General features: G+C 38.4%; 1 protein-coding gene across 2 annotated transcripts in view; it reads left to right on the plus strand.

The window, feature by feature from the left end:
- Positions 1-25,210, plus strand: part of ACSS1 (acyl-CoA synthetase short chain family member 1) — an 84,583-nt gene that overhangs the window by 21,999 nt on the left and 37,374 nt on the right. The window contains exons 3-5 of one of the 2 annotated variants that reach the window (XM_074209310.1): positions 3,969-4,135; positions 12,000-12,209; positions 23,893-24,092. In XM_074209310.1, coding sequence (XP_074065411.1) covers positions 12,178-12,209; positions 23,893-24,092 — 232 coding nt within the window. In that variant the 5' untranslated portion in view covers positions 3,969-4,135; positions 12,000-12,177. The remainder of the gene's footprint in view (positions 1-3,968; positions 4,136-11,999; positions 12,210-23,892; positions 24,093-25,210) is intronic. The other variant, XM_074209309.1, reaches the window with a different exon arrangement.

The following is a 25,210-nucleotide window of genomic DNA, read 5'->3' on the forward strand; positions in this document are numbered from 1 at the left end:
TCTATTTCTTCTTTTGTGATCATGCCTGCCCCTTGCTTGGTTAAGAATTTTCCCTCTAACAATAATGCCCACTTTTCTTTCCTGTCACACATTTCTCTACTGACATTCTTCATTCTACTTTTCCTCTATAAATGAGATAAAATTTGAAAAGTGTTTATCATCTAGGTGGAATGAACCTCAGACAATTTATAGTTATATAACCCTGAGGAATCATTTAACCCTGTTTGCTCAGTTCTCTCATCTGTAAAATGAATTGGAGAAGGAAATGGCAAACCACTTCAGTATCTTTGCCAGATGAGGTCACAAAGAATCAGACATGATTGACACAGCTGAATAGCAAATAAATACTTGTTTCCTTATTTATAGAATATTTTTGTACTTATTATCTCATTTTAATCTCAAAACAACCATGTGAGTTAGGTGGTGTGTTCCTGAGGCTCAGAGACATCATGTAGCCTAAGTGGGGTTTCACAGATGATAAGTGGCATAGCTGGGACTGGAATCCAGCTCAATTATTCCAAGTTCAGCACTCTTTTCACCACATCATCCCAATTCTCCTCCTCTTTTAGGGTATAATTTAAATAGAAGATATTAATATAGATATTACAAATGCATACATTTATATTATGAACTTTGCTGTTGCATTATCTGTGTTTTATTTGCACATGTACATATGAGCATTTATTGAATAATTTGATCAACTCAAAGGCGAGCAGAATTTTGCACAAGTGACTTGAATTAATTTAAACATTCTCTCTGGAAATAATATTTTCAAGTCTATCTTCCTCCCCAAGCTGAGGGGCTACTCCTTTGTTGGCTGTTTTTTATTTAAGGATATGATTCTTATACCATAGATTCATTCTTAGGAAATCTCAAGGAGTCTAGGAGTCAACTTTGAATCTTACCCACTCTAAGAGAGGATAGAAACTTGGTAGTAAATAAATAGCCAGCTCTTGCAGCAATCCAAGAAAATCCTAAACTAAGATAATGTCATTGGGAAGGGAAACCATGTGGAAGTCTACTTGCTTAGCATACCATTGGTCACGAGGATGAGTGATCAGCACAAATCTATCATCATCACTGGGGGGGGAAGGGAAACAAATCAAAATGCTTGCTTTATAGATAGTGGATTAGATTGCCCATGACAAACAACATATGTTCTTTGCAAAAAAAGCCTCTCTCAGTCTGGGAACTTTATAAAATTAGCTAAATTGAGAAAAGACATCTTTGAGCTTTACTAAGTCTAAAAAAGAAAAGTAAATTTTTTCTCTTCTGTGTTTTGTCTAGTCTTGGTTATTATAATCATAATATTTGATATTTGTGTGGTGATTTATGTTAACAATTCACTTTTTTAATAACATTGAGATAGGGAAGGCAATTATTATGATTTCTATTTTATAGATGAATAAACTGAGGATCAGAAAGTTTGTGACTCTTTTCCCTTAGTCTTTTAAATTGCACAGTTGGCAGGTAGCAGAACTTAGGCACATTCCCAGATTTTCAGGATCTAAAGATCAGAACTCTTTATTATAGAACAGTTATTTCACTATTAAAGGAATGGAAATTTTTTGATTGACCATATGTAGGGGGGGAAGGAACTCAGCAGTGCGAGTGAAGAGGATGGAAACTAGAATTCAACTATGGCCTGAGCTTCATTGCAAATAACTCTTGATTCCTTTCTCTTCCAACCCTCCCCTTATCACCAAAGTAGATTTTGTAGCACTACCTTTCCCTCTTCTACATGCATTTCTTAGAATGCATTCATTCATTTATTCATTGTACCCAGGTGAAACAATAAGAAAGTAAGTTTGAGAAGTAAAACTGTTTATTTTTTTTCTCAGCCTCCTTAACCACCTCAAGGGAACCATTTCTATTTTGGCAAGAGAGAAAAAATAAGATGGACACTAATAAAGTAGCTGTCTATATAACCTGGGAAAGTTTGTTGGCTGTGGTCATGTCTGCATCACACAGATCTTTCCTTATATTCTCTGATGTTTTAGAGAAGGAACGGTTTTTACTAGTGAAGATTAGGAAAACTTTCATGGAAAAGATAGAATTTGAAATTGACCTTGAAGGATGACTATGCTTTTAATGAATAAAAATGAGAGGACATTCTTGGCATTGGAAACAGTTGGACCACAGGCATGGAGATGAGAATCATGAGTAGTTCATTTTATCAGAAATACTGGAACTTGAAAAGAATAAGAGTGAGATAGTGGTAGAATGAATAAATTAAAAAGGTTTTATTAAATGTTTATTCTCTTAGTCAAGCACTGTGCTAAGTACTAGGGATGAAGAATGGCAAAGATCAGGTTCCTTAGCTTACCTTAGTAGGTCAGAAGACAGTGGTGGGGTCTGCAGGATAGAAAGTCAGCAGGAATGTAGGAAGCAGTAGTAAACTAGACAAAAAGAACTAGTGGTCTTCCATCTTACTGGAAAATAGAGTTGGAGTTGGTGACTCCTATCTCCTTGACATATATATCATACACACAGACACACAGACACACACAAATTATATATATATATATATATATATATATATATATATATATATATATATATATACAGTTTATTAGCCTAGATGAATTCTGGGTGTTAGGGGGTAGAGGGAGGAAGAAGTTGGCAAGAGTAGTGGAGGATGTTCTCAGTGAAGATGGGTTGGATCAATGTTATAAAATGCCTTGAATGACAGGCTACAGAATTCGGACTTTATTTGGAGGCCTTGGGGAATTACCAAAGATTTTTAAGTAGAGATATGATGTGGTCAGACCTGTGCATTTGAAAAATTTGAAGGATCTTCAGACATTGTGGGAGGTTCTCCAAGTCAACCTTTTATATTCCTTTCTTGAACATGATATATATGTGTGTGTGTGTATATAAATATATATATATATATATATATATATATATATATATTAAAAAAGATGTTAGCAGCAGTCAAAAAACAAAGAAAGCAGAGCCATGACAAATTTCTTCAATCAGTCAATGAATAAATATTTATTAAGTGCTTCCTGTGTTTCAAGTACTATACTAAAAGCTGGGGGATACAAAAAGAGGCAAAAAACCATCCTTGCTGTCGAGGGACTCACAGTCTAATGGGAAAAGCAATTTGAAAACAAATATATACAAAGTAAGCCACATATAGAATAAATAGGAGATAATAATAGTAATAATAATAATAATAATAATAATAATAATAATAATAATTATGTTTGTCCTTCATTTTTTTTAGGTTTTTGCAAGGCAAATGGGGTTAAGTGGCTTGCCCAAGGCCACACAGCTAGGTAATTATTAAGTGTCTGAGACCACATTTGAACCCAGGTACTCCTGACTCCAGGGCCGGTGCTTTATCCACTGAGCCACCTAGCCTCCCCTTCATTCTTTTTTTTTTTAGTTTTTTTTGCAAGGCAAACGGGGTTAAGTGGCTTGCCCAAGGCCACACAGCTAGGTAATTATTAAGTGTCTGAGACCAGATTTGAACCCAGGTACTCCTGACTCCAGAGCTGGTGCTTTATCCACTGCACCACCTAGCCTCCCCTTCTTGTCCTTCATTCTTGAAGAAAAATAATTACATCAGAGAGGTGATGCCATGACAAGCACATGAATTGGATTAGAATGAGGGGTTGTTCTCTTGACTCAAGACCAGCACTCTATCTACTGGGTCACCTAGCTGCCCCAAATAGGAGATCAATAGAGATGCAGATGGAATGATGTCTTCTTGACTGATAGTTACAAGGAACTATATGGTTTCTAGGCTTATGGCATAGGAACCTTACAAATAAATTCCTGGGTATGCCATGGGAGACAATCTATACATGGGGAAGTGTGTTCTTTGTACTTTATAAAAGTATGGAGGCTTAATAGATGGGAAACTTAAGAAGAATGAAGTTTTCTTGTACTGGCAGAACCCTTGATCTTGGCTATGTGAGGTCATATTATTCATTCACTTAGATCTTTCTTTTCCGTAGATTCCAAGGACTCAGCACACCTATGTTGCCAGCATTACAAGATTTAAAGCTCAGAGAGAGTTATAGAGATTATCTCGGTTTTCTAACTTGCTGGTTTAGCTCTACTATATTCTCTTAAAAAATTATTGAGGATTCAGCCCTTCCCTGCCCAAAGATGTTTTGTTTAGGTAGGTTGTTATTTACTAATATTTACTATACTTAGCAACTAAAATGTTTTTGTATGTTATAAAATATTTTGTTTAGGTAAATTGTATTTAATAATATTTACTATGCTAACAATGTTTTTGTATGATATTAACAAACCCTTGAAAGGGTCTCAGAGATCCCAAGAGAACCACACTGAGGAATTCTCATCTAGTTCAACACAGGAACATAGATTTGGAATTGGAAGTTACATTAAGGGTCATCTCAGTCAATCAATTCCCTCATTTTATTGAAGAGGATACTGAGATCTCGTTGAGTGAAGCATTTTGTACAAGGTTGAATCTAAATGAAAATTCAAATCCTCTAACTTCAAAGGGCACAATACTTTCCACTGCAAACACACTGACTTTTGACCAATGGTGACCAAGGCTGCCATTTTTCTCCAATCAGTACTTTCCTAGCCCTGACACTGACTGGTAAGGTGACCTTGGACAAATAATTTCATCTTTCTGGGTTTTGGTTTCTCTCGATGTAAAAATGGGGAAATTTATGAAACTTTAATACTTTATAAATGTCTTATCATTTTTGTTGCTGAATTAGTAAATGATGACCCTCTAAGGAAATACAATGTATTAAAGGATGAGGTGTTGGGGATTGGACCTGTGATTTTATTGGCATAGAGAACTTGCAGGTGAAGAAATCCCTCTACCTATAATGATCAGCAGCACTTTCTGTACAGCTTAGTTTTTGAGGGTTGCCTAGAAATTAAGTAATGACTTTTCTCTAGGATCAAACATCCATATGTGACCAAGGCAAGACTGGAATCCTGGTCTTTTTGGCTCCCAGTATAGCTTGCTATCCATCATGACATCTTGCCTCTCTGTCTATATGGGGTGATGGCATGTAAATTCAAGAAAGAGTTGGTACTAATAACAGGGGGATCAAAGACTATCATTTTTATGAAGATACACTAGATTTCTCCTTGCCCAGCACAGGACCTTGCCCATAGGAGGTAGGCACTTAGTAGTCCCTTCTTAATTTACTTAGGTGTCACTCACTAGTTTATTCATTTTAGCTCCTCCTCCTACTCTCCCCTGACCCTGTACCCTTCAGATGTAAAGTAGTAGGTTGGTCAGGCAAATTAGTATGTGCCAAAGGAATCAGGAACTGGTTCCCAAGAATAGCAGCCTCAACCAACCTTTGAGAGGAGTGATGAACTTCAACTCTGACTCCCTTTTCATGGGAATCCCCTTCTGCACACATCTTTTGCAGCTTTGTCTTGGCCCTGGGATCCTTCTAGGGAGGGAAGGGGGAAGTAAAAGGCATGAAAGACTGTTGAGAAATTTTCATAGTCCCAATGCAGAAGAGGAAGAATGTATGCAAGTCCAGAGATGTTTGTTCCTCTCCCCCCACTCCCACCCCTCCAGGATGGTTTAGATGGAGAAACACATGCAGCACAGTCACCAACTGCTTTGCCAGTAACTCACTTGGCAGCTCAGTTGTGAATGAGTCACAGTTTGTTATGCCCAGCCTTGCCAGTCAGCCTGACAGCAGAATTCCCACAGATCCAGGTTCATATTTACCACTTACATAGCTATTCAGTTCAGATAAGGAAAGGCAACCAGACGTTGCTTTCCTCTGCTTGGCTCTTCAGGAGGACTTGAAGCTCTGGTAATAATCTGAGACAAATTGTCACAATCAAAACAAGGGATTATTTATCTTGAAATAAAGTGTAAGAGGCTCTTTTCAAACTTTCTGACTGGGGCTCCAAATTTAAACTCATACTGCCGTTTACACCAAATATATGAGCAAGAGAGTTGAAAATGAACATTTACAGGATCCTATTTGGGAATTATGCTCAGGACAATTGTGTGTGGTGGGGAGGAGTTTTAACTTTGGAAAGAACTGATTACCCTGCTCCAGCTCCATCTCTAAAACTGAGGTATTTTCCTTTAAATTTTATGAAAGCAGGTACCTTCCCTTTCTTCCAGGTGGATACCTAGCACAGACCTCTGTATGCAACAGGTCCTTAATGTTTCCTGGGATGAATTGATGGATACTTTTTAGAGATGCTGCTCAGAGAAGAGAAGATCTTTTCTTTGGCTGTTATAAACATCTAAAATTTAAGAACACACAAAAAAATCCTAACTCAAACCTGCCAAAAAAGAATGCACAAATAGGTATAACCCCCTCATGTGAATTTAAGCCTTACCAGATCCACTGCTTCAACATCTGGAACCAAATTCCTATGAAAAATTTATGCTTTGGTTTATTGCTAAGGATTTTTCCATTAATGGGCAATCTTTTTAATATATGGTTCCCAAAATGTGACAAATTGCTTCTGCAATTATTTTTTTTCTTTTAACAACTGCTGGCAACTCCCCCAAAACAAACAACCCCCCCCCACAATCCACCAATCTGTAACTTGCAGCCACCAGTCATGGACAAATTTCCGTAGTGGTTTTAGAGTAAAAAAAAAAAAATATATATATATATATATATATATATGTATATATACATATATATGAATATAAAATATATATATATTGCCTGTACCTACAATCTATACTTTATATGTAAGACTCTATCTCTCTGGTAGGAAGGAATGATTGACCCTGTAATTTCACTAGTATAGGGACCTGCAGATGAGGCAACTCCTACCAGAGAAGGTAGGGGCCTCCTCTGCAGCTTACACTCTTGAAGAATTGCCTAGGGCACTGAGAGATTAAGTTTCTTGCCAGGAATAACTAAATGAATATATGTAAGAGGAATGGCTTGAATCCAAGTCTGACATTACTCCAAAAATAACGATAAAATATACAATAAAGGTCCTTGAGAAATGTGAATAATACACACACACACACACACACACACACACACACACACACACAGAATTTGATTAGCATACAGCAGAGAATAACAACTCTGTTGAGAGGCATGAGAGAGAGCAAAGAGAGATCCAAGAAAGAAGGAAACACAGCTGGATGGGTCAGGGAAATCTTCATGAAGAGGATGGCATTTGAGCTAGGTCTTAAAGGAAGGGAAAGATTTCACAAGTAAGGACATGGAAATTCTCATTGAGGCAAAGGTGGTGGCTCATGCAAATACAATGAGAGAGCAGTAAACTGGAAAAGAGGAGGGAAAAGTGAGTAGCCCAATTTGGCTAGAATGTGAAGGATTGGAGAGGGCCTGAAGGCAAGGGGCCTTGAACTTTCTTCTGACCCATATTCACTCACATAACACATCATCACATCTGAAATAAGAGCATGGTTTTGTTCCACACATCCCCAAAGCTGCCCACTTGAACTAGATCCAAGTGAAATGCTCTTCAAATACAGCACAGAGTCTATTTCAAATAGGCTCCTTGCTGAAGAAACATAAACAGTGACATCCTGGAGGTGACCACAGGATGAGAAGGCTTCTATCGCTGTATCACAGAGAGGTTGTAGGAGTTTCCCTAGAATTATCTAACTGGTACACGTGGCTTCTGACGCACACACACACACACACACACACACACACACACATTCTCATTGTTTCTGTTTTTGAAGGGGTGTATTGGAGGAGGGTGGGAAATGTTTTTCTTTCTGAAAATTGTATGATTTTAGGGTTGGAAAAGGCCTTAGAGACTAGTTGGTCTGTTGAACATTTCAGAATTCTTTCTACCTCAGAGGAAACTCTGCTGTTTTTACTCAAGTACAAACCTCAAAATACATTCAGGACTAAGGAGGGAGATAGATAGACTTAGGGCTTGGTCCTCTGTTTTGATTTCATGTTTAGAACCAGATCCTTTTTAAGGAGCTCTAGTAAGCAAATTGTCAAAACTTACCCACTAAGGAGGAAAAATTATATGGTACTAAAAAATTCCCTTTGGAAAAGTATCCTCCTTCAGAACTTTATCTTTTGTTGTTATTATTTTTACTGCTATTTCACCAAAAGGTTTTCAAAAAAAAAGAAAATCTTTTTTCTTCAAAAATAGACAAAATACAGTGGAAAGAGTAATGAGTTGGTTTAGTTCTCTTTCCTACTTTAAAAAAATATTTTAATATTATTAGTTATCCACATGTTCTAATTTATTTGCTGACTTGGTATTGAAACAGTGCCAAGAATAGATTAAATGACTAAGACCCAGAAGCAAACACAAGTACATAAACTGCTAGGGGAGAGAGATAATTTATATTTTCTAATCTGAACTGGGCTATTACTTATGCACAAGTATGATACTTCTATTTCTCCCTAATAGATTTTCTACCATGTTGAAATTGTTCCTCTGAAATCCAAACCTTGTCCTGTTTTGATTCAAGCCTCTCATGGTATCCCTTTCCCTCACCCTCTCATCTGAGGACCTTACTTTATATGTCATTAAAAAAACTGAGGCTATTTGTCAGGAGATCCCCCTTTTTTCTTGCTCTTTATCTTATATCAATGTGTATTTCTTGCATTCCGAGCAAGGAATTATCATTTTTTTTCAATTATTTTCGACCAGTTTGGAAAAAAATCAGGAATGAAAATAAGGAACAGATATTAATAGGAAAAATAAAAAAAATTTCCTCCAGACTTTATCTATCTTTAAAGGATTTTTAAATGAAAACAAAAACAGATATCCTTACAATTGGAGAAACAATTTCACCTTCTATTCCACCTCATGCTCTCCCCAAACCTAGTATTTGGAATTCTAGATATTCTTTCTAATAAGAACAACTTTTTTGGACACACACTTTTAGAGAAAACATATAATTGAAATAAACAGTTTCCATTCTAGGTCAATTCAGTTCTGTCTAGTTCAGTAGAATCCAGTTCAATCTCATCCAGTCCTTGTAAATCTAGTCCATTCCAATCCAGTCAGAACCAATGCAGTTCAGGTCAGACTGAACTATCAAATTAAATCCGATTCAATCTGGTCTAATCCATTCCAATTCAGTCCAATCCAGTCTAATACAATCTGGTTCAGATGACTCTAATCCTGTCGAAATCAATCTAATCTGGTGCAGACTGGTCTAGTCTAGTCCAGATTTGTCTAATCTGGTCCAGAACAGTACAGTTCAGTCCAATTTAGTGCAATCTAGTTTGGACCAATCTAGATAGATAGGGAGTGTTCTAATACAATCTAATCTAGAGTATATTCCCTTCTAATCTGGTCCAGAGCAGTATGATCCAGATTAACCTAGTGCAATCCATTCCAGATTGACTCAATCTTATCCAAATCCAATGTAGTCCAGTACATTTCAGTCTAATTTTGGCCAGTATGGTCTAATCTGTTCTCACCCAGTCCAATTCAGTACAGTTTAGTCTAATTAGGCCCAATCCAGTCCAGAACAATATAAAATAATCCTCTGTTCTGTTTCAGTTAGATCTAGTAAATTTCTATCCAATTCAGTTTAATCTAGTCCAGTCTGGCTCAGTTTAGCGTAATTCAATTCAATTCAATTCAATGCATTCTGATCTGCTCTAATATAACTCATACCACCTTCTAGTCCATTCGTGTTCAGTTCTGCCCAATCTAGTTCCATCCACTCTAGTCCCCCCCCCCGGATCAGTCCTGTCCATTTAAATCCAGTCCGGCACAGCCGTCTGGTCCGTTATGTTCCATTCCTGCCCAGTTTCATTCATTTCAGTCCAAGCCAGTCTTATATGGTCCAGCCTGATCCAGTTGAGTTCAGTACAATACAGACTTGTCTTATCTAGTCCATGCAGTCTAGTCTAGACCATTCTACTGCAGTGTAGTCCAACCCAATTATCTCCAGTCTGGTTCAGCTCAATGCAGTCCCATCCAATCTCTTCTGATCAGGTCTAGTCCAACCTAGGCCAGGCCTCATTTGGCTGGCTCTAAGCAATACAGTCCAATGCAATTATGTTCAGTCTAGAGTAGCTGGATCCAATTCAGCCTGATTCCATTTTGGTTTCATACATTCCATTTCACTCTAATTTAATTTTATCTGCTCCCCTCTGGCCCAATTCAGTCTACTCTAGTCCAGAGTAATTCAATTTACTCTCGTCCCGTCCTGTTCAATCTAGTCTCTTATAGCACCATTTGACCTATTCTAGAGTAGTATGGTCCTGTCTACTCTAATTAAGCCTAATTTAATGCAGTTCACATCAGTTGAGTCCAATTTGGTGTAATATAATTCAATCTGGCAAAAATCAATCAGATCCTATTCAATTTATTCCAGTCTTGTGCAATTCAGTTCAGTCCTGTCCAATCTGGTCCAAGGCAAGTTTAATGTAGATCATTCTGGTTCAGTAGAATTCAGTTCAGTTCTAATCTAAGAAGAACCCGTACACTCCAGGTCTGTCTTAATTTAGCCCAGTCCTCTCCAGTCCAGTCCAAGCTGAGACAATCAAATTCAATCCAATTTGGTTCAGTCTACTTCCATCTAGCCCAATTCAATCCAATCCAGGCAAGGTATAGAGTGGGTAGAATAATAATTAAAGATGGAAGGGACTGTGGAAGCATATAAATCACATTTCTCATTTTGTTTCCTTTAAAACAAACAGGAAATTTGGTGACTAGAATAGCAGCCGTCAGTGTAGCCTAAATCTAAGGAGACTGATCCTATGATTTAGTCTGAGAGTAGATCCTTTTACATTTCCCTCTGAGTCCCAGGGGATCTAAGTCTTGCTCTCTCTCTCTCTCTCTCTCTCTCTCTTTCTCTCTCTCTCTCTCTCTCTCTCTCTCTCTCTCTCTCTCTCTCTCTCTCTCCCAGGGACCTGTTTGTTCCATTTGCCTAAACTATCTGCTTATTTTTTCCACTCCCATGTTCTCTTAGAATTTGGTTGTTAAAATGAAAGTAGTCAAGTGACAATAGTAATTGGGATGACAAATTTCATATTGATATAGGGAATCCCTAAATGAGGTAGTTCTCTACACCATTGTAAGCTGATGCCTTCTCTGCAACTTATAATAGAAAGAATTCCTTAGAGCACCAAAAGGGTAAGTGATTTGACAGAGGTCACAACTCAAATGCTGCCTCTGTTCATTTTATGTGTGTGTGTGTGTGTGTGTGTGTGTGTGTGTGTATGAAGAACAAACAATTATTAAGTTGGGACACCTAGATGGCTCAGCACTTTGAGCCGGAGTCAGGAAGAGGAGATTTCAAATCTGATCTTGGATACTTAGTAGCAGTATGATTCTGAGCAAGTCACTTTACCTCCTAATTGTCGCTTAACTACTTAATATCCATCAGTGAAAAAAATGGCAAACCACTTTGCTATCTTTGCCAAGAAACCCCCATGGACAATATTGGCATGCCGTGGTCCATGGGGTCACAATGAGTCAGACATGACTGATGGTTGAACAACAAATATATAAGATACTGTACTAAGAACTTCACAAATTTTATCTCATTTGATCCTCACAACCACCCTGTGAATAGGTACGATAATACCTCTGATTTTACAGTTAAGAAATTTGAGGCAGACAGAGGTGTAGTGCCCTGCACAAGGTCACACAGCTAGTATCTGAGGTTGGTTTTGAACTCAAGATTTACAGACTTGTCCAAAGTATTATCTAGCTTATCCATAAAGAGATAATATTAATATTTTTCTTTTGCCAACTTCATGAAGTTATAAGGAGAAGAAATAAGATTGCTTATGTGGCATGATTTGCATCTTTTGAAAGGTCTTATGGTCAGACTGGGCAAGGTTTAAAAAGTATCGAATCTCACATCTATTACCCTTTAAAATTTTGAAGCCTCATTTTGGGCAGGGTATTAGGAGCAGTGATGCTAGTTTTCATCACCCTGGAAGCCTTGATGATGAGGAAGATAATTGTTTTCCTTTTCATTCCAGTGCTAACAGAGTTAAAGAAGAAACAAGATCTGGCTTGGAAGAAACTTAGAATTCAAAATGTCAGACTTGGTTATCTTCAAATTTGTATTCCTTTTCTAGAAATTCCAGTTAGTGGAAAGATTGGGGAAACAGCATCATTGCATCAGAGAAGAAAGTATACATTAACTTTGTTAGGACATCATCCCAGGATGACAAAATTTAGAATCTTGGAACCAGATTTATTTGCAAACACTGATGTTGCCTCCATGGTAGTAAGGACATGAAACCTTAGAAGACAATGGTGTTCCGTTTTCTTGGACCTTCCAATAGGTGAGCAAGGTATTGAGTAAATTCTTCTAACTCCTTTTATTTTTCATTTTTTTGACTTTTTAAAAAGTTTCAAAGAAATCATAATTTGAGAAATCAGACAAAGATCGTTCCTTCTTTCTTCTCCCTGAAGCTAGGTCTCCTGCTTTGGTATTTATTTGCTGACAGAGTTCAGTAGCCTCAGATGAACTGATGATTATGAGGAACTGGAAGGTGTCAGCAGCAGCAGCTGATTTCCTGTTAGCCAGGGTTGTGTCACTGCTGGGAATGTCTAAGAGATATGAGTTAGACTCTGTTGGCTTAACAGTAATCCACTGACCAGTAGAATAGTTGATTGAACAGAGCAATTTGTATCATGAAACTAGGCATCTTGTCTGAAAATTCTCTCTTGCTTCCTCCTAACTCATTTCTCTGACATTTTTTATAGAAATAGTGACTGGGGGGGTAGTTAGAGGGTATGTGTCTAGAGATAAGGGGATGCTTTGTGTTTGCAGATAATATGAATCCATAGTTACATTAGTGCCAGGAGACATGGGTACTGAAGAGGAACAGGAACAAAAATGTTATCTGGTTATTCAGTTTGTTTTTAATGGCCACATTTCCCCTTTTTTTAACCACTCTTTCCCCAGAAGCCCAGTATTCTTCCAGTTCCTAGGTCCTTCCTGTCAGGGTATTGAATTCATCACCCTGAGATATTATCAACTTAGGATGAGGGTCTCACACCTCATTAGAGCTAAAAGGGATCTTAGAGATCCTCTAATTTAACCCTTTCATTTTACAGATGAGGAAACTGAGGCAAAGCATTAAATGACTTGTCCAGGCTCACACAGTTAGTACCTGTCAGGACAGTTCTGAACTCAGGTTTTCCTGACTCATGGTCTGGTACTCTATCCACTTCTTTTTTTTTCAGGGTATATTTTTTTATTAAAGATTTTATTTATTTTGAGTTTTACAATTTTCCCCCTAATCTTACTTCCCTCCCCCACCCCACCCCCATCCCCACAGAAGGCAGTTTGTCAGTCTTTACATTGTTTCCATGGTAAACATTGATCCAAATTGAGTGTGATGAGAAATGATATCCTTAAGGAAGGATAATAAGGTCAGATAATAAGACATCAGGGTTTTTTCCTCCTAAATTTAAGGTAATAGTTCTTGGTCTTTGTTCAAACTCCACAGTTCTTTCTTTGGATACAGATGGCATTCTCCATTGCAGAGAGCCCCAAATTGTTGCTGATTGTTGCACTGATGGAATGAGCGAGTCCATCAAGGTTGATCATCACCCCCATGTTGCTGTTAGGGTGTACAGTGTTTTTCTAGTTCTTTTCATCTCACTCAACATCAGTTCATGCAAATCCCTCCAAGCTTCCCTGAATTCCCATCCCTCCTGGTTTCTAATAGAACAATAGTGTTCCACACATATACCACAGTTTACTAAGCCATTCCCCAATTGAAGGACATTTACTTGATTTCCAATTCTTTGCCACCACAAACAGGGCTGCTATGAATATTTTTGTACAAGTGATGTTTTTACCCTTTTTCATCATCTCTTCAGGGTATAGACCGAGGAGTGGTATACTGGATAAAAGGGTATGGACATTTTTTTTACAAACAATGTTTTTTTATACATTAATAAAATATTCTTGTTTAAGAGTAAACAAAATACCCCCTCTCTCCCAAAATATAGACTCACTTGAGCGATAAAGGGGAGAGAAAAAAATTAAAATAAAAAAATAATAGTAATAATTGTAGGTATGGCCAGGTGGCACAATGGACGGAGCACCAGCCCTGGAGCCAGGAGCACCTGAGCCCATATCCGGCCCCATACACCCAACAATTACCCAGCCGTATGACATGCAAGCCACCCCAACCCCACGGCCCTGCAAAAAAAACAAAAAGAAAAAAGAAAAACAAAGACCCAAAATAAAATAAAATAGTAATAATAGTAGGGGTGGCTGGGTGGAGGACAGAGCATTGGCCCTTGAGCCAGGAGCACCCGGGTCCAAATCTGACCTCAGACACCCAACGATCACCCTGCTATGCAGCCCCAGTCAGGCCACCCAGCCCCATTTGCCCTGCACCCCCCCAAATAATAATAATAAAAATAAAAATAAAAATAATAATAATAATAAATGTGCTTCAGTCTTTGTTCCAACACCAACAACTCTGTCATGGGTGGATCACATTCTTTATGATAAGCCCATGGCAAACATTACTTCCATATTTTTCTACCGTTGCCATTGCTGATCGCAACTCCCTCCTTTCGTATTTCTCCACTACCATGTACTATATTTACTCTCTCCTTTCACTCTGACTCTGCTGTAGGGTAGCGTAGTGGTGCAGCAGGCAGATCCCTGGTCCTGGGGCCAAGAGGCCCTGAGCCCCCATACCACCCCTTAGGCCCAGCATCCACCTGGCCCATGGTCCCGGACAGGCCATCCAATCCCAGCCCCTTGCAAGAAGTAAAAAAGAAAATGTGTTATATCTGACCACTCTCCCCCCATGGTCCATCCTCTCCTCCACCACTCACATACCCCCCTTCCCCCTGTCCCTGCCCGCTTCTTACTCCAAATGCCTATACACCATTGAGTATATATGTTGTTTCCTCTCCTAGCCACCTCTGATGAGAGCAAAGATTCCCTCATTCCCCCTTGCCTTCCCCCCCTTCCATATCATTGCAATAGCTCACTGTAATAAAAGAAAATCTTATTATATGGAATATCTTGGCCTATTCCCCCCTCTCCTTTTTCTTTCTCCCATTACATTTCCCTTTTTTCTATTGACTCCATTTTTACACCATATTTTATCTTCAAATTCAGCTTTCTCCTGTGCTTCAACTATAAAAGCTCCTTCTACCTGCTGTATTAACTGAGAAGGTTCATATGAGTATTATCAGTGTCATTTTTCTATGCAGGAATACATGCAGTTCATCATCATTAAGTCCCTCATATTTTCCCCTTCTCCTCCACTCTCTATGCTTCACCTGAGTCCTGTCTTTGAAGATCAAACCTTCTGTTCAGCTCTGGACATTTCAACAGGAACATTTGAAAATCCCCTGATTCATTGAAAGTCCATCTTTTTTCCTGGAAGAGGACATTCAGCCTTGCTGGGTTAGTTGATTCTCGGTTGCATTCTAAGCTTTTTTGACTTCTGGAATATTATGTTCCAAGCCCTACAAGCTTTTAATGTATCTGCTGCTAAGTCCTGTGTGATCCTGACTGCAGCTCCACGGTATTTGAATTGTGTCCTTCTGGCTACTTGTAATATTTTCTCTTTGACTTGGGAGTTCTGGAACTTGGCTATAATATTCCTGGGAGTTGGTTTTTTGGGATCTCTTTCTCAAGGGGATCTGTAGATTCTCTCCATTTTTATTTTGCCGTCTGCTTCTAGGATATCAGGGCAATTTTCCTGTAGTAATTCTTTGAAAATGATGTCAAGGCTCTTTTCCTGATCATGACTTTCAGGTATTCCAATAATTTTTAAATTATCTTTCCTAAATCTGTTTTCCATATCAGTTGTTTTTTCAATGAGATGTTTCACACTTTCTTTTAATTTTTCATTTTTGAAGTATTGAGTCCTGATTTCTCATAAATTCATCAATCTCCCGGAGTTCTATTCTTTGTATGAAGGATTTGTTTTCCTCAGAGAGTTTTCTTATCTCTTTTTCCAACTGGCCAATTTTGCTTTTTAAAGCATTCTTTTCAATAACTTTTTGAACTGTCTTATCCATTTGACCTAAGCTGGTTTTTAGCATGCTATTTTCTTTAGCATTTTTTTCTATTTCCTTGACTAGGCTGCTGACTTCATTTTCATGTTTTTCCTGCATCTCTTTCATTTCTTTCCCCAGTTTTTCTTCTAACTCCCTCATTTGATTTTCAAAGTCTTTTTTGAGCTCTGTCATAGCCTGATCCAAATCTCTGTTTTTCTTGGAGTCTTTAGATGCAGGAGCTTGTGTTCCCTCATTTTCAGACTGAGTTTTTGATCCTTCTTGGGATCATAGATAATGTATTTCTCAATGGTGTTCTTCTTTTTTCTCTGCTTACTCATTTTCCCAGCCTAAGCCTATTTTGGGGATGCTTCCTGAGCTTTTGGGACACTCCCACAAGGGTCTCATTTTGTGAGGCTCTGTCCTCCCTCCTGGTCTGTGAATGACCATATGCATCCCCCTCTGCTACCGGGCTGAGGTGGAGGGGGCCCCTGCTGTTCTATGGGGGGGGGGCTAGACTGCTATCAGGATCCGAATGTGTTCAGAGCCCCAGAGTCCTGCTGTGTGCCCTGAGGGCTGGGCTTCACGTGCTCATTCTGGCAGAGTTTCCCCCGCTGTTCCCCCAATTTGTGCCCAGTGCTTCCTGGAGCTTAGCTCAGGAAATTCCCCCACTGCTGTGAGCCATGGCTCCCAGTGCCCTGGGGCTGCCTCTGGGAGGCTGAAGTTCTTTTGTTCTGGCAGGCCACCCCTCTGCAGGCCACCCCTCCAACCCCAGGGAGCAGAGCTTTTCTGCTTTTTTCCAGGGTACCTTGAGTAGGAGAACTGCCTCACTGGGTCCCTCTGGGTTCTGTCTCTCGAAAATTTAGTTAAAGTCCTTAGTTTCCAAGATTTATGAGAGAGTTCCTAAGACATGATCTGCTCTTGTCACCATCTTGGCTCTGCCCCCACTCTATCCACTTTTAGCTCTGGTTGCCCTGAAGGTACCTTAGAGATCATCTAATTTAACTCCTTAATCTTATAGATGAGGAAATTGATGCTCAGAGATGTGAAGGGATGTGCCTGCATTACATAGCAAGTGATAGAGCCAGGACATAGCCTATTTGACTTCCAGTCCAGGGAAAAGAAGACATTGTGAAAAAAATCAGTCTTCAATGGTGGAATTGTAGTTTCATGACAGCATGAGAGATAGGGTAGAATGGGAGAAAGAGCAGTGACTTTGGTAGTCAGAGGACCTGGGTTCCAACTCTTCCTCAGGCACTTGTTTCTTGTGTGTCCTCATTAACCCATTTGGGTCTTAGTTTCCATATAAGAGCACATGAAGGCTTTGGACCACATGGTCTCTGATAGCCCAACTCCTTTTGGACTGATAATTCTGTGATTCCAAGTTACCTCACTTACTCAGATCTTAGTTTCTGTAAAGTGAGGAGCATGAACCAGAAGTCTCCAACATCCCTCCTGGCTGATATCTTAGTGTTGGGAACTTTTCTGTCACCCTTTCAATCACACCAAGTGGACAATAGCCTATTCAGAAGAGATCAGGCTAGGTGAAGTCCATTTCATTAAGAAGTGAGTAGTTTTCTCTGGTATTCAGATTGTTGAGACAGTATTTGAAATGAGGGAGAACAGGAATGCAGGGTTGGTTCAATATTAGGAAAACTGTTAGTATAATTAATTATATCAATAAAAAACCTATCAGAAATCATATGATTATATCAATAGATTCTGAAAAAACTTTTGGCAAAATATAGCAACCCATTCCCACTAAACACACTAGAGAGTGTAAGAATAAATGGATTGTTCCTTAGTATAATAAGCAGTATCCATCTGAAACCATCAACACGCATTATGTACAATGGCGATAGGCTAGAGGCATTCCCAATAAGATCAGGGGTGAAAGAAGGATGCCCATTATCACCACTACTATTCAATATTGTATTAGTAATGTTAGCTTCAGCAATAAGAGAAGAAAAAGAAATTGAAGGAATTAGAATTGGGAAGGAAGAGACAAAACTTTCACTCTTTGCAGATGACATGATGGTATACCTAGAGAATCCCCAAAAATCATCTAAAAAACTCTTGGAAATAATTAGCAACTTTAGCAAAGTCTCAGGGTATAAAATAAACCCTCATAAATCTGCAACATTTCTATATATGACTAGCAAGATACAGCAGAAAGAGCTAGAAAGAGAAATCCCAGTCAAAGTGACCTTAGAGAATATAAAATACCTGCCAAGGCAGACTCAAAACCTTTTTGAAAACAATTACAAAACATTTCTCACACAAATAAAATCAGATCTAAATCTGAGAAAACACCAACTGCTCATGGATAGGTCGGGTTAATGTAATAAAAATGACAATTCTACCAAAACTAAACTATTTTTTTAGTGCCCTAACAATCAAAATTCCAAAAAAATTACTTTAATGAGTTAGAAAAAGTTGTAAGTAAATTTTATATGGAGAAATAAAAAGTCAAGAATTTCCAGGGATTCAATGAAAAAAAGTGAAAAAGAAGGTGGCTTAGCCTTACCAGATCTAAAATTATATTATAAAGCATCAGTCATCAAAAGACAATTTTAAAAAATTAAATTAAAGGTACATAGAAAGTCTTTGGTCTTTGTTCAAACTCCACAATTCTTTAATTAAAAAGCTTTTGCACAGACAAAACCACTGTAATGAAGATCAAAAAGAAATGTAGTAACCTGGGAAACAATCTTTACAACTAGTATTTCTGACAAAGGACTCATTTCTAAAATATACAGAGAAGCAGGTCAAACTTTCAAAAAAAACCAAGCTATTCCCCAACTGACAAATGGTCAAGGATATGCAAAGGCAATTTACAGATGAGGAAATCAAAGCAATCCATAGTCATATGAAAAATTGCTCCAAATCACTACTTATTAAAGAAATGCAAATTAAAGCATCTCTGAGATACTACCTCACACCTCTCAGACTGGCCAATATGACCAGAAAGGACAAAGATCAATGTTGGAAGGGATGTGGGAAATCTGGTACATTAATACATTGTTGGTGGAGCTGTGAACTCATCCAGCCTTTCTGGAGATCATTTTGGGATTATGCCCAAAGGGCAACAAAAATGTGCATACCCTTTGATCCAGCAATACCACTACTGGGTCTATACCCAGAAGAGATTATGAAAAAGGGTAAAAACATCACTTGTACAAAAATATTTATAGCAGCCCTGTTTGTGGTGGCAAAAATCTGGAAATTAAGTGACTGTCCTTCAGTTGGGGAATGGCTTAACAAACTGTGGTTTATGAATGTCATAGAACACTATTGTTCTATTAGAAACCAGGGGAGATGGGAATTCAGGGAAGCCTGGAAGGATTTGCATGAATTGAAGCTGAGTGAGATGAGCAGAACCAGAAAACCATTGTATACCCTAACAGCAACATGGGGGGGTGATGGTCAACCTTGATGGACTTGCTTATTCCAGCAGCACAACAACCAGGGACAATTTTGGGGTGTCTGCGATGGAGAATACAATCTCTATCCAGAGAAAGAATTATGAACTTTGAACAAAGACCAAAGATTATTATCTTCAAATTAGAAAATAAAACCATTATATTATTATGTAATTTTACTATCTCATACTTTATTTTTCTTCCTTAAGTATATGATTTCTCTGTCATCACATTGAACTGAGATCAATGTATAACATGGAACCAATGTAAAGACTAACAGAATAACTTCTGTGGGGGGTGGGGGGAGGGAAGAAAGAATTGGGGAAAATTGTAAAACTCAAAATAAATAAAAATCTTTCTAAAAAGAAGCCACATGCCTAGCATATTCAAATATCCCAAAAAGTTTTTTTCAAAAACAATATCTAAAGCAAAACATACACTTTTCAGATTGTTTAAATACAGAAGCAAGACATAAAAATATCTAAATAGATGACTGAATCTATCATTGGAGAAAGAGAGGAAAAACAGTACATTCAAATAAATTTGCTTCAAAATAAACCTGAAAAATTAGATTTTGACTTACTTTTATGAGTTAGGCAACTAAAGAAATACAAAAATTCTCAGTATCATCTTAGACCTCCACAAGTTGGAAAACCAAGTTGCTGCCTATTCTTTCCTACAATACAGTCACCTTCTGTTTCCTGTCTCTTTGTTAATTTTATATATATATATATATATATATATATATATAATGAATCCACTGGAGAGAGGGACTAGAATACGTGTATGATTTTTCTATTTGGTAGCCATCTGTTATTGTGAAGCAAATATTTGTGGCTGGAAGGCAGCTGACTAGGGAGCAAAACCCAATTTGCATTTGAGGGTTTTTCTTCATAGCTTCTCTTTGAAAGACACAAATGCAGTGTGTCTATATATGTCTGTTGCATTTAAACACACAGAGTAAAAAATGTGCATCCCTGGAGACCATGCATTTCATAGTTCATTAAACTACTCTGTGTGTGTGTATGTCTGTTCATGTGTGGACTAGCTACTCTGGCCAGCAGATTCATCACGTAGTTGATCTGGAATTTACCATCAACCAGTGAAGGTTACTAAGTACCAACTAAATATATAGTTAGACTAGTCATTAGGTGACATTTCCTGCTAGTGGGTGTACAGTCAAACCAATCCTTTCCATTCTGGGGACACCTGCTTGTGGTCTGTTGCCTTAGCCTTTCAGAAATGCTACCATCAATTATAGAATGCTCTTCTTCCAAAAAGGTAAGGGAGATAGATATATGCCTTGCAGAATCTGTCATGACATTGAAAAGTAGAGAGTGAATTAATGTAAACAACATGGCATCAGAGCTGTAACTAGTAGGGGATAGCTGTCCTAAGGCATTCCCTCCCTGAAGAACTGCACTTCTTTCCTAGTATATATCCACAAGGATCTTCTTTTTCCATGGTTACCTCCCAGTCCACCACCAGGTTAAGCTACCACTCATTTCACTGAAAGACCCTTAGGTGGTGGACAAGTTTGACCAAAATCTGCCTCTGTAACGTCAACCCTTTACTCCTAATTATACTCTCTGGGACCAAACAAAATGAACCTAATGTAACTCCCTTTCTCTATGACAGTCCTTTAGATGGTTAAATACAACTATTATGCCCCACTAGTCAACTCATTTTATAAAATGCCTTCAGGTCAAGCGTGGGCATTGATATGAAGGTGAATGTATTTCTTTTTTTAAAAAATTAATTATTTATTTAAGGCAATGGGGTCAAGTGACTTGCTCAAAGTCACACAAGTAGGTAATTATTAAGTGTCCAAGGCTGGATTAGAACTCAGGTCCTCCTGACTCCAGGGCCAATGCTCTATCTATGGCACCACCTAGCTGCCCCGTGAATGTATTTCTAATCATTGAATTGGTGAGTTGGATGTTGTCTTTCATTCTTAAAGAGAACCAAAATAATAACTGAAGCTATGCGAATGGCCATATACTACAAATGATTTTTATAGCTGATTATGGGGTTGTTACATTCTCATCTATTCCAGATTACTTGATTGACCTCTCACAGCCTCATTGGAGAGTCTAATCATTTTTGTTGTAGCATGACACCAGCTAAGTGAGTTTCAAATATAATTTTAACCAGATCCCCCCTGATATATAGAGTTAAATTAAAATTTGTTGCAGCTTTTCATTAATTCTCTTCTCTGTTCCCCTACTGTAGTAGTCTGTTTCATTCTAACATGCAGAGCTAAAACTGAGAATTTCTTCTTTGGGATAAATTCAGTTGTCATTAGGGAAAGAAGAAGAAATGGACCGAAATCCCTGTGACTGGCACATGCCCACATTGCTGCTGATTCTTGGTATCCTTGTTTAGGTCTCCAGACCAGTGTGACTTGCCCACTCTGTCCTGGCTGGGTCTAAATTGTACTGATGCAACAAAAGTAGGTCCTGGATAATGAATAATGGCATGGACTTCCTCCCTGAAATGTTTTTCTTATGATCCCTGACTATCCCTACATGGCATTGCTTATTTGAAGAATTACATCCTCTTCTCTGTGTAAGCTTTCTGACAGCCTCATGTTTCTAGCTCTTCCAACATAAGATGGAAGGACTATGTATGGGATATTAGGCACTAAAGTGACTGGCATGGGGAAAAGGTGATTTTTTCTAGGAGAAGTTGGGTTTCTAGCAGTACTTTTCCCCTATTCTAAAGGTTTTGGGGAGAAATGATTTTTGAAAATAATTCTTTGAGGCACAGCTAGCTGGTGCAGTAGATATAGACCAACCCTGGAGTCATGAGGACCTGGGTTCAAATTTGACTTCATATACTTGATACTTATTAGCTGTGTGACCTTGGGCAAGTCACTTAACACCCCATTGACTCACCAAAAGAAAAAAAAACCAAAAAGGAAAAAGGAAATAGCCCATTGAAAAGGACTATAACAGAGTCACAGTGAGCATTCTATATCACATAGAACCAATGTTAGCAATGGAGTAAAATGAAAGTCTTTTGGTCTGGTTTCCTTTCCAATAACATTTCTTTGTGGTTTCTGCTAGAGAAGACAGAATGTTTCTCCTTTTCATTATGTATGCAATATTTCCTTTTGAAAAGTGTTAGCATCTTTACTGTTACTGATCCCATAGACTTAATCAGTTATGTATTTTTCAATTTTTTTTTGCAGCAGATTCATAGTAAGAATTATGCAAACACAGATGTAAAAAGCCTCAGTGGTGCACTAATTCATTCTTAACCTTTGGCAGATGACATGTGCATGCTCTGTTCAAGTCAGTGTTCTCAGGAACCACTCCCAAAAATAGTTTAGCAACTGGGAGCTATAAACAACTGGGGTATTTGCATGCTACTTATAAGCTTATAGGGCTTGTTTCTGCTTATTGTCTTTTCCTTACACTCTTAGAACACTTATGCTCTATGAAATTCAATGAAATCAATATGGTATCTAGAACAATGGGGCTTTATTAATGGAGTAGGGGAGAAAAAAGGGACAATATTTTTCTCCTTGCACTCTTCCTTTATAGTAACTCTCTTGGGTATGCTTATTCATTAGAAGAGTCTGAATCCCACCACCTTTACTCAGTGAATTGAACAGTCTTCAGCATGGCATCATGTAAAGAGTGCTGAATTTGGAGCCAGATGGACCAGAGTTGAAATTCAAACACTGATAATGACAACCTGTATGATTGTCAGCAAATCCTTTATCCTCAGTGGAATTCAGTTACCTCATCTATAAAATGAGGGAGCTGGAGGATGACTTCTACATGTCTTCAAATTCTAAAACTATGAACTTTTATAGTGGGGTTGGCATTTGGGGTAAGGGTCATGTCTATTTTTTTTCATGAGCTACCATAGTAATCTATATCACAGTGATACAGAAAATAAAAACCCTCTCTTTTCCATTATTTTTTTTGCAAGGCAAATGGGGTTAAGTGGCTTGCCCAAGGCCACACAGGTAGGTAATTATTAAGTGTCTGAGACTGGATTTGAACCCAGGTACTCCTGACTCCGCGGCTGGTGCTTTATCCACTACACCACCTAGCTGCCCCTTCTTTTCCATTATTTTCGTTTGTTTTTTTGGAAGACCTGTTAAGTGGAGTTAAGTGACTTGCCCAAGGTGACACAACTAGGTAATTATTATGTCTGAGGCTGGATTTGAACTCAGGTCCTCCTGACTCTAGGGCTGGTGCTCTATCCACTGTGCCACCTAGCTGCACCTCTCTTTTCCTTTTTAAAGAATAGCACAAGCCGGAAAGTTCACAAAGTTCACAAATGAGATCCCCTTTGAGAGAATCTAGATGCTTATACCAACTCTTAACTCTTGCATTGGATGCCAATTCAAAGCAACTTTTACCCCGATATCCCAAGAATAGATCACCCTCAGAACTAAAATAATTGATAATCTTTCTTTGAAGATAGGCATGAGTATTATATTCAAAGCCAATTCTCCTTTTATGGAGATTCTAGTTAGTCCACCAAACTTATTTTATGTCTCCCTTTCAGAGTTATTAATATTAACCTCTTCCCTATGTTGCAGGGAACTTCTGGAGACCACATGCCGCCTGGCCAACACGTTAAAGAAGCATGGAGTACGTCGGGGAGACAGGGTGGCCATCTATATGCCCGTGTCTCCACTGGCTGTGGCATCCATGCTGGCATGTGCCCGTATTGGGGCTGTTCATACAGTGATCTTTGCTGGTTTTAGTGCTGAGTCCTTGGCTGGAAGAATCAATGATGGTAAGCATGTCTCAGTGATGTTAAGCATGTCTCTGGGGATGGGGGGAGACTCAGTGGTTCCCCTAGTTCTGACTCTTCTCTGATTCAGCCTATATAACTCTTCTCTGATGGCATAAGAGTGTGCCTTTCAACATTAATGAGGCATTGTGGGTTTTAGTCCTGATTCTACCACTAATGAATTAAATGATTGTATGACTTAGTCATTTAATTCTTCTAGGCCTCAGATTCCTAATCTATAAAATGGGGACAATAATACCTTTCCTTCCACTTTATAGGGTAATTAAAAGATGAAATAAAATAGTGGACATGAAGGCTGAATAAATGTGACAGATGATGACAAAAGCAGATATTTTATAATGTAGCTTTCCAAAAGCCCTTATGCAGTCTACCTGGCTGTGAATTCCATCTGGTCCACCCTCTATCAGTTGTTGAGAATTGCAACTTCAGTTTTTTATAAAGGCCAAAGACTTGGAACAGCAACAGCAGCAACTTCTCACCTCTTTCTGAGTTTTCTATTCCAGTCCAGGGTCTCTACAATGACTTCCTCAGAGTCTTATTATCACCAAAATGTCTGTTATTCTAGTTAGACACCAAATATAGGAGCAGGCAGTGATGATGTATTAGTGCAGGGAAGCAAAATTTTTCTCATTGAAATCTGTGGAGAAGATGACTGTCCCTAAGATTAATCTGGGATGAAAAGCATTTAGCATGCAAAAATGTTCCCAAGACACACCTTTATCCTATTGTCTGGATAAAGGAATCTCTTTGCACCTTAGTCATGCACACACTTGGGGTTAGGTTTCTTGTGTAAGAACCCCAAACAGCACACTTATTGATGAATTCTGTTTTCTCATTCATCAAGAGTCTCCAGAAGCAAGCTCCCTAGCCTCTTTCAAGTGAGGGATTGAATCATATAAGCATACTGATGTCCATTCAATAGGCCTTCTCATTATATATCCATTTCATGCTCCTATTTCTATAGATATTGATAGAATTTAGGCTGCTGTTGACCTTAGCATCACCTCTAAGGAAAAGATGCAACTGAAAAGTTCTCACAGTGTTCATCATCTTCAGGTTTATGTCAAGAGCTCAAATAATTACAATTGCAAATTATTATG

The sequence above is a fragment of the Macrotis lagotis genome, chromosome 1 (assembly GCF_037893015.1).
Source record: "Macrotis lagotis isolate mMagLag1 chromosome 1, bilby.v1.9.chrom.fasta, whole genome shotgun sequence".
NCBI classification, from domain to species: Eukaryota; Metazoa; Chordata; class Mammalia; order Peramelemorphia; family Peramelidae; genus Macrotis; species Macrotis lagotis.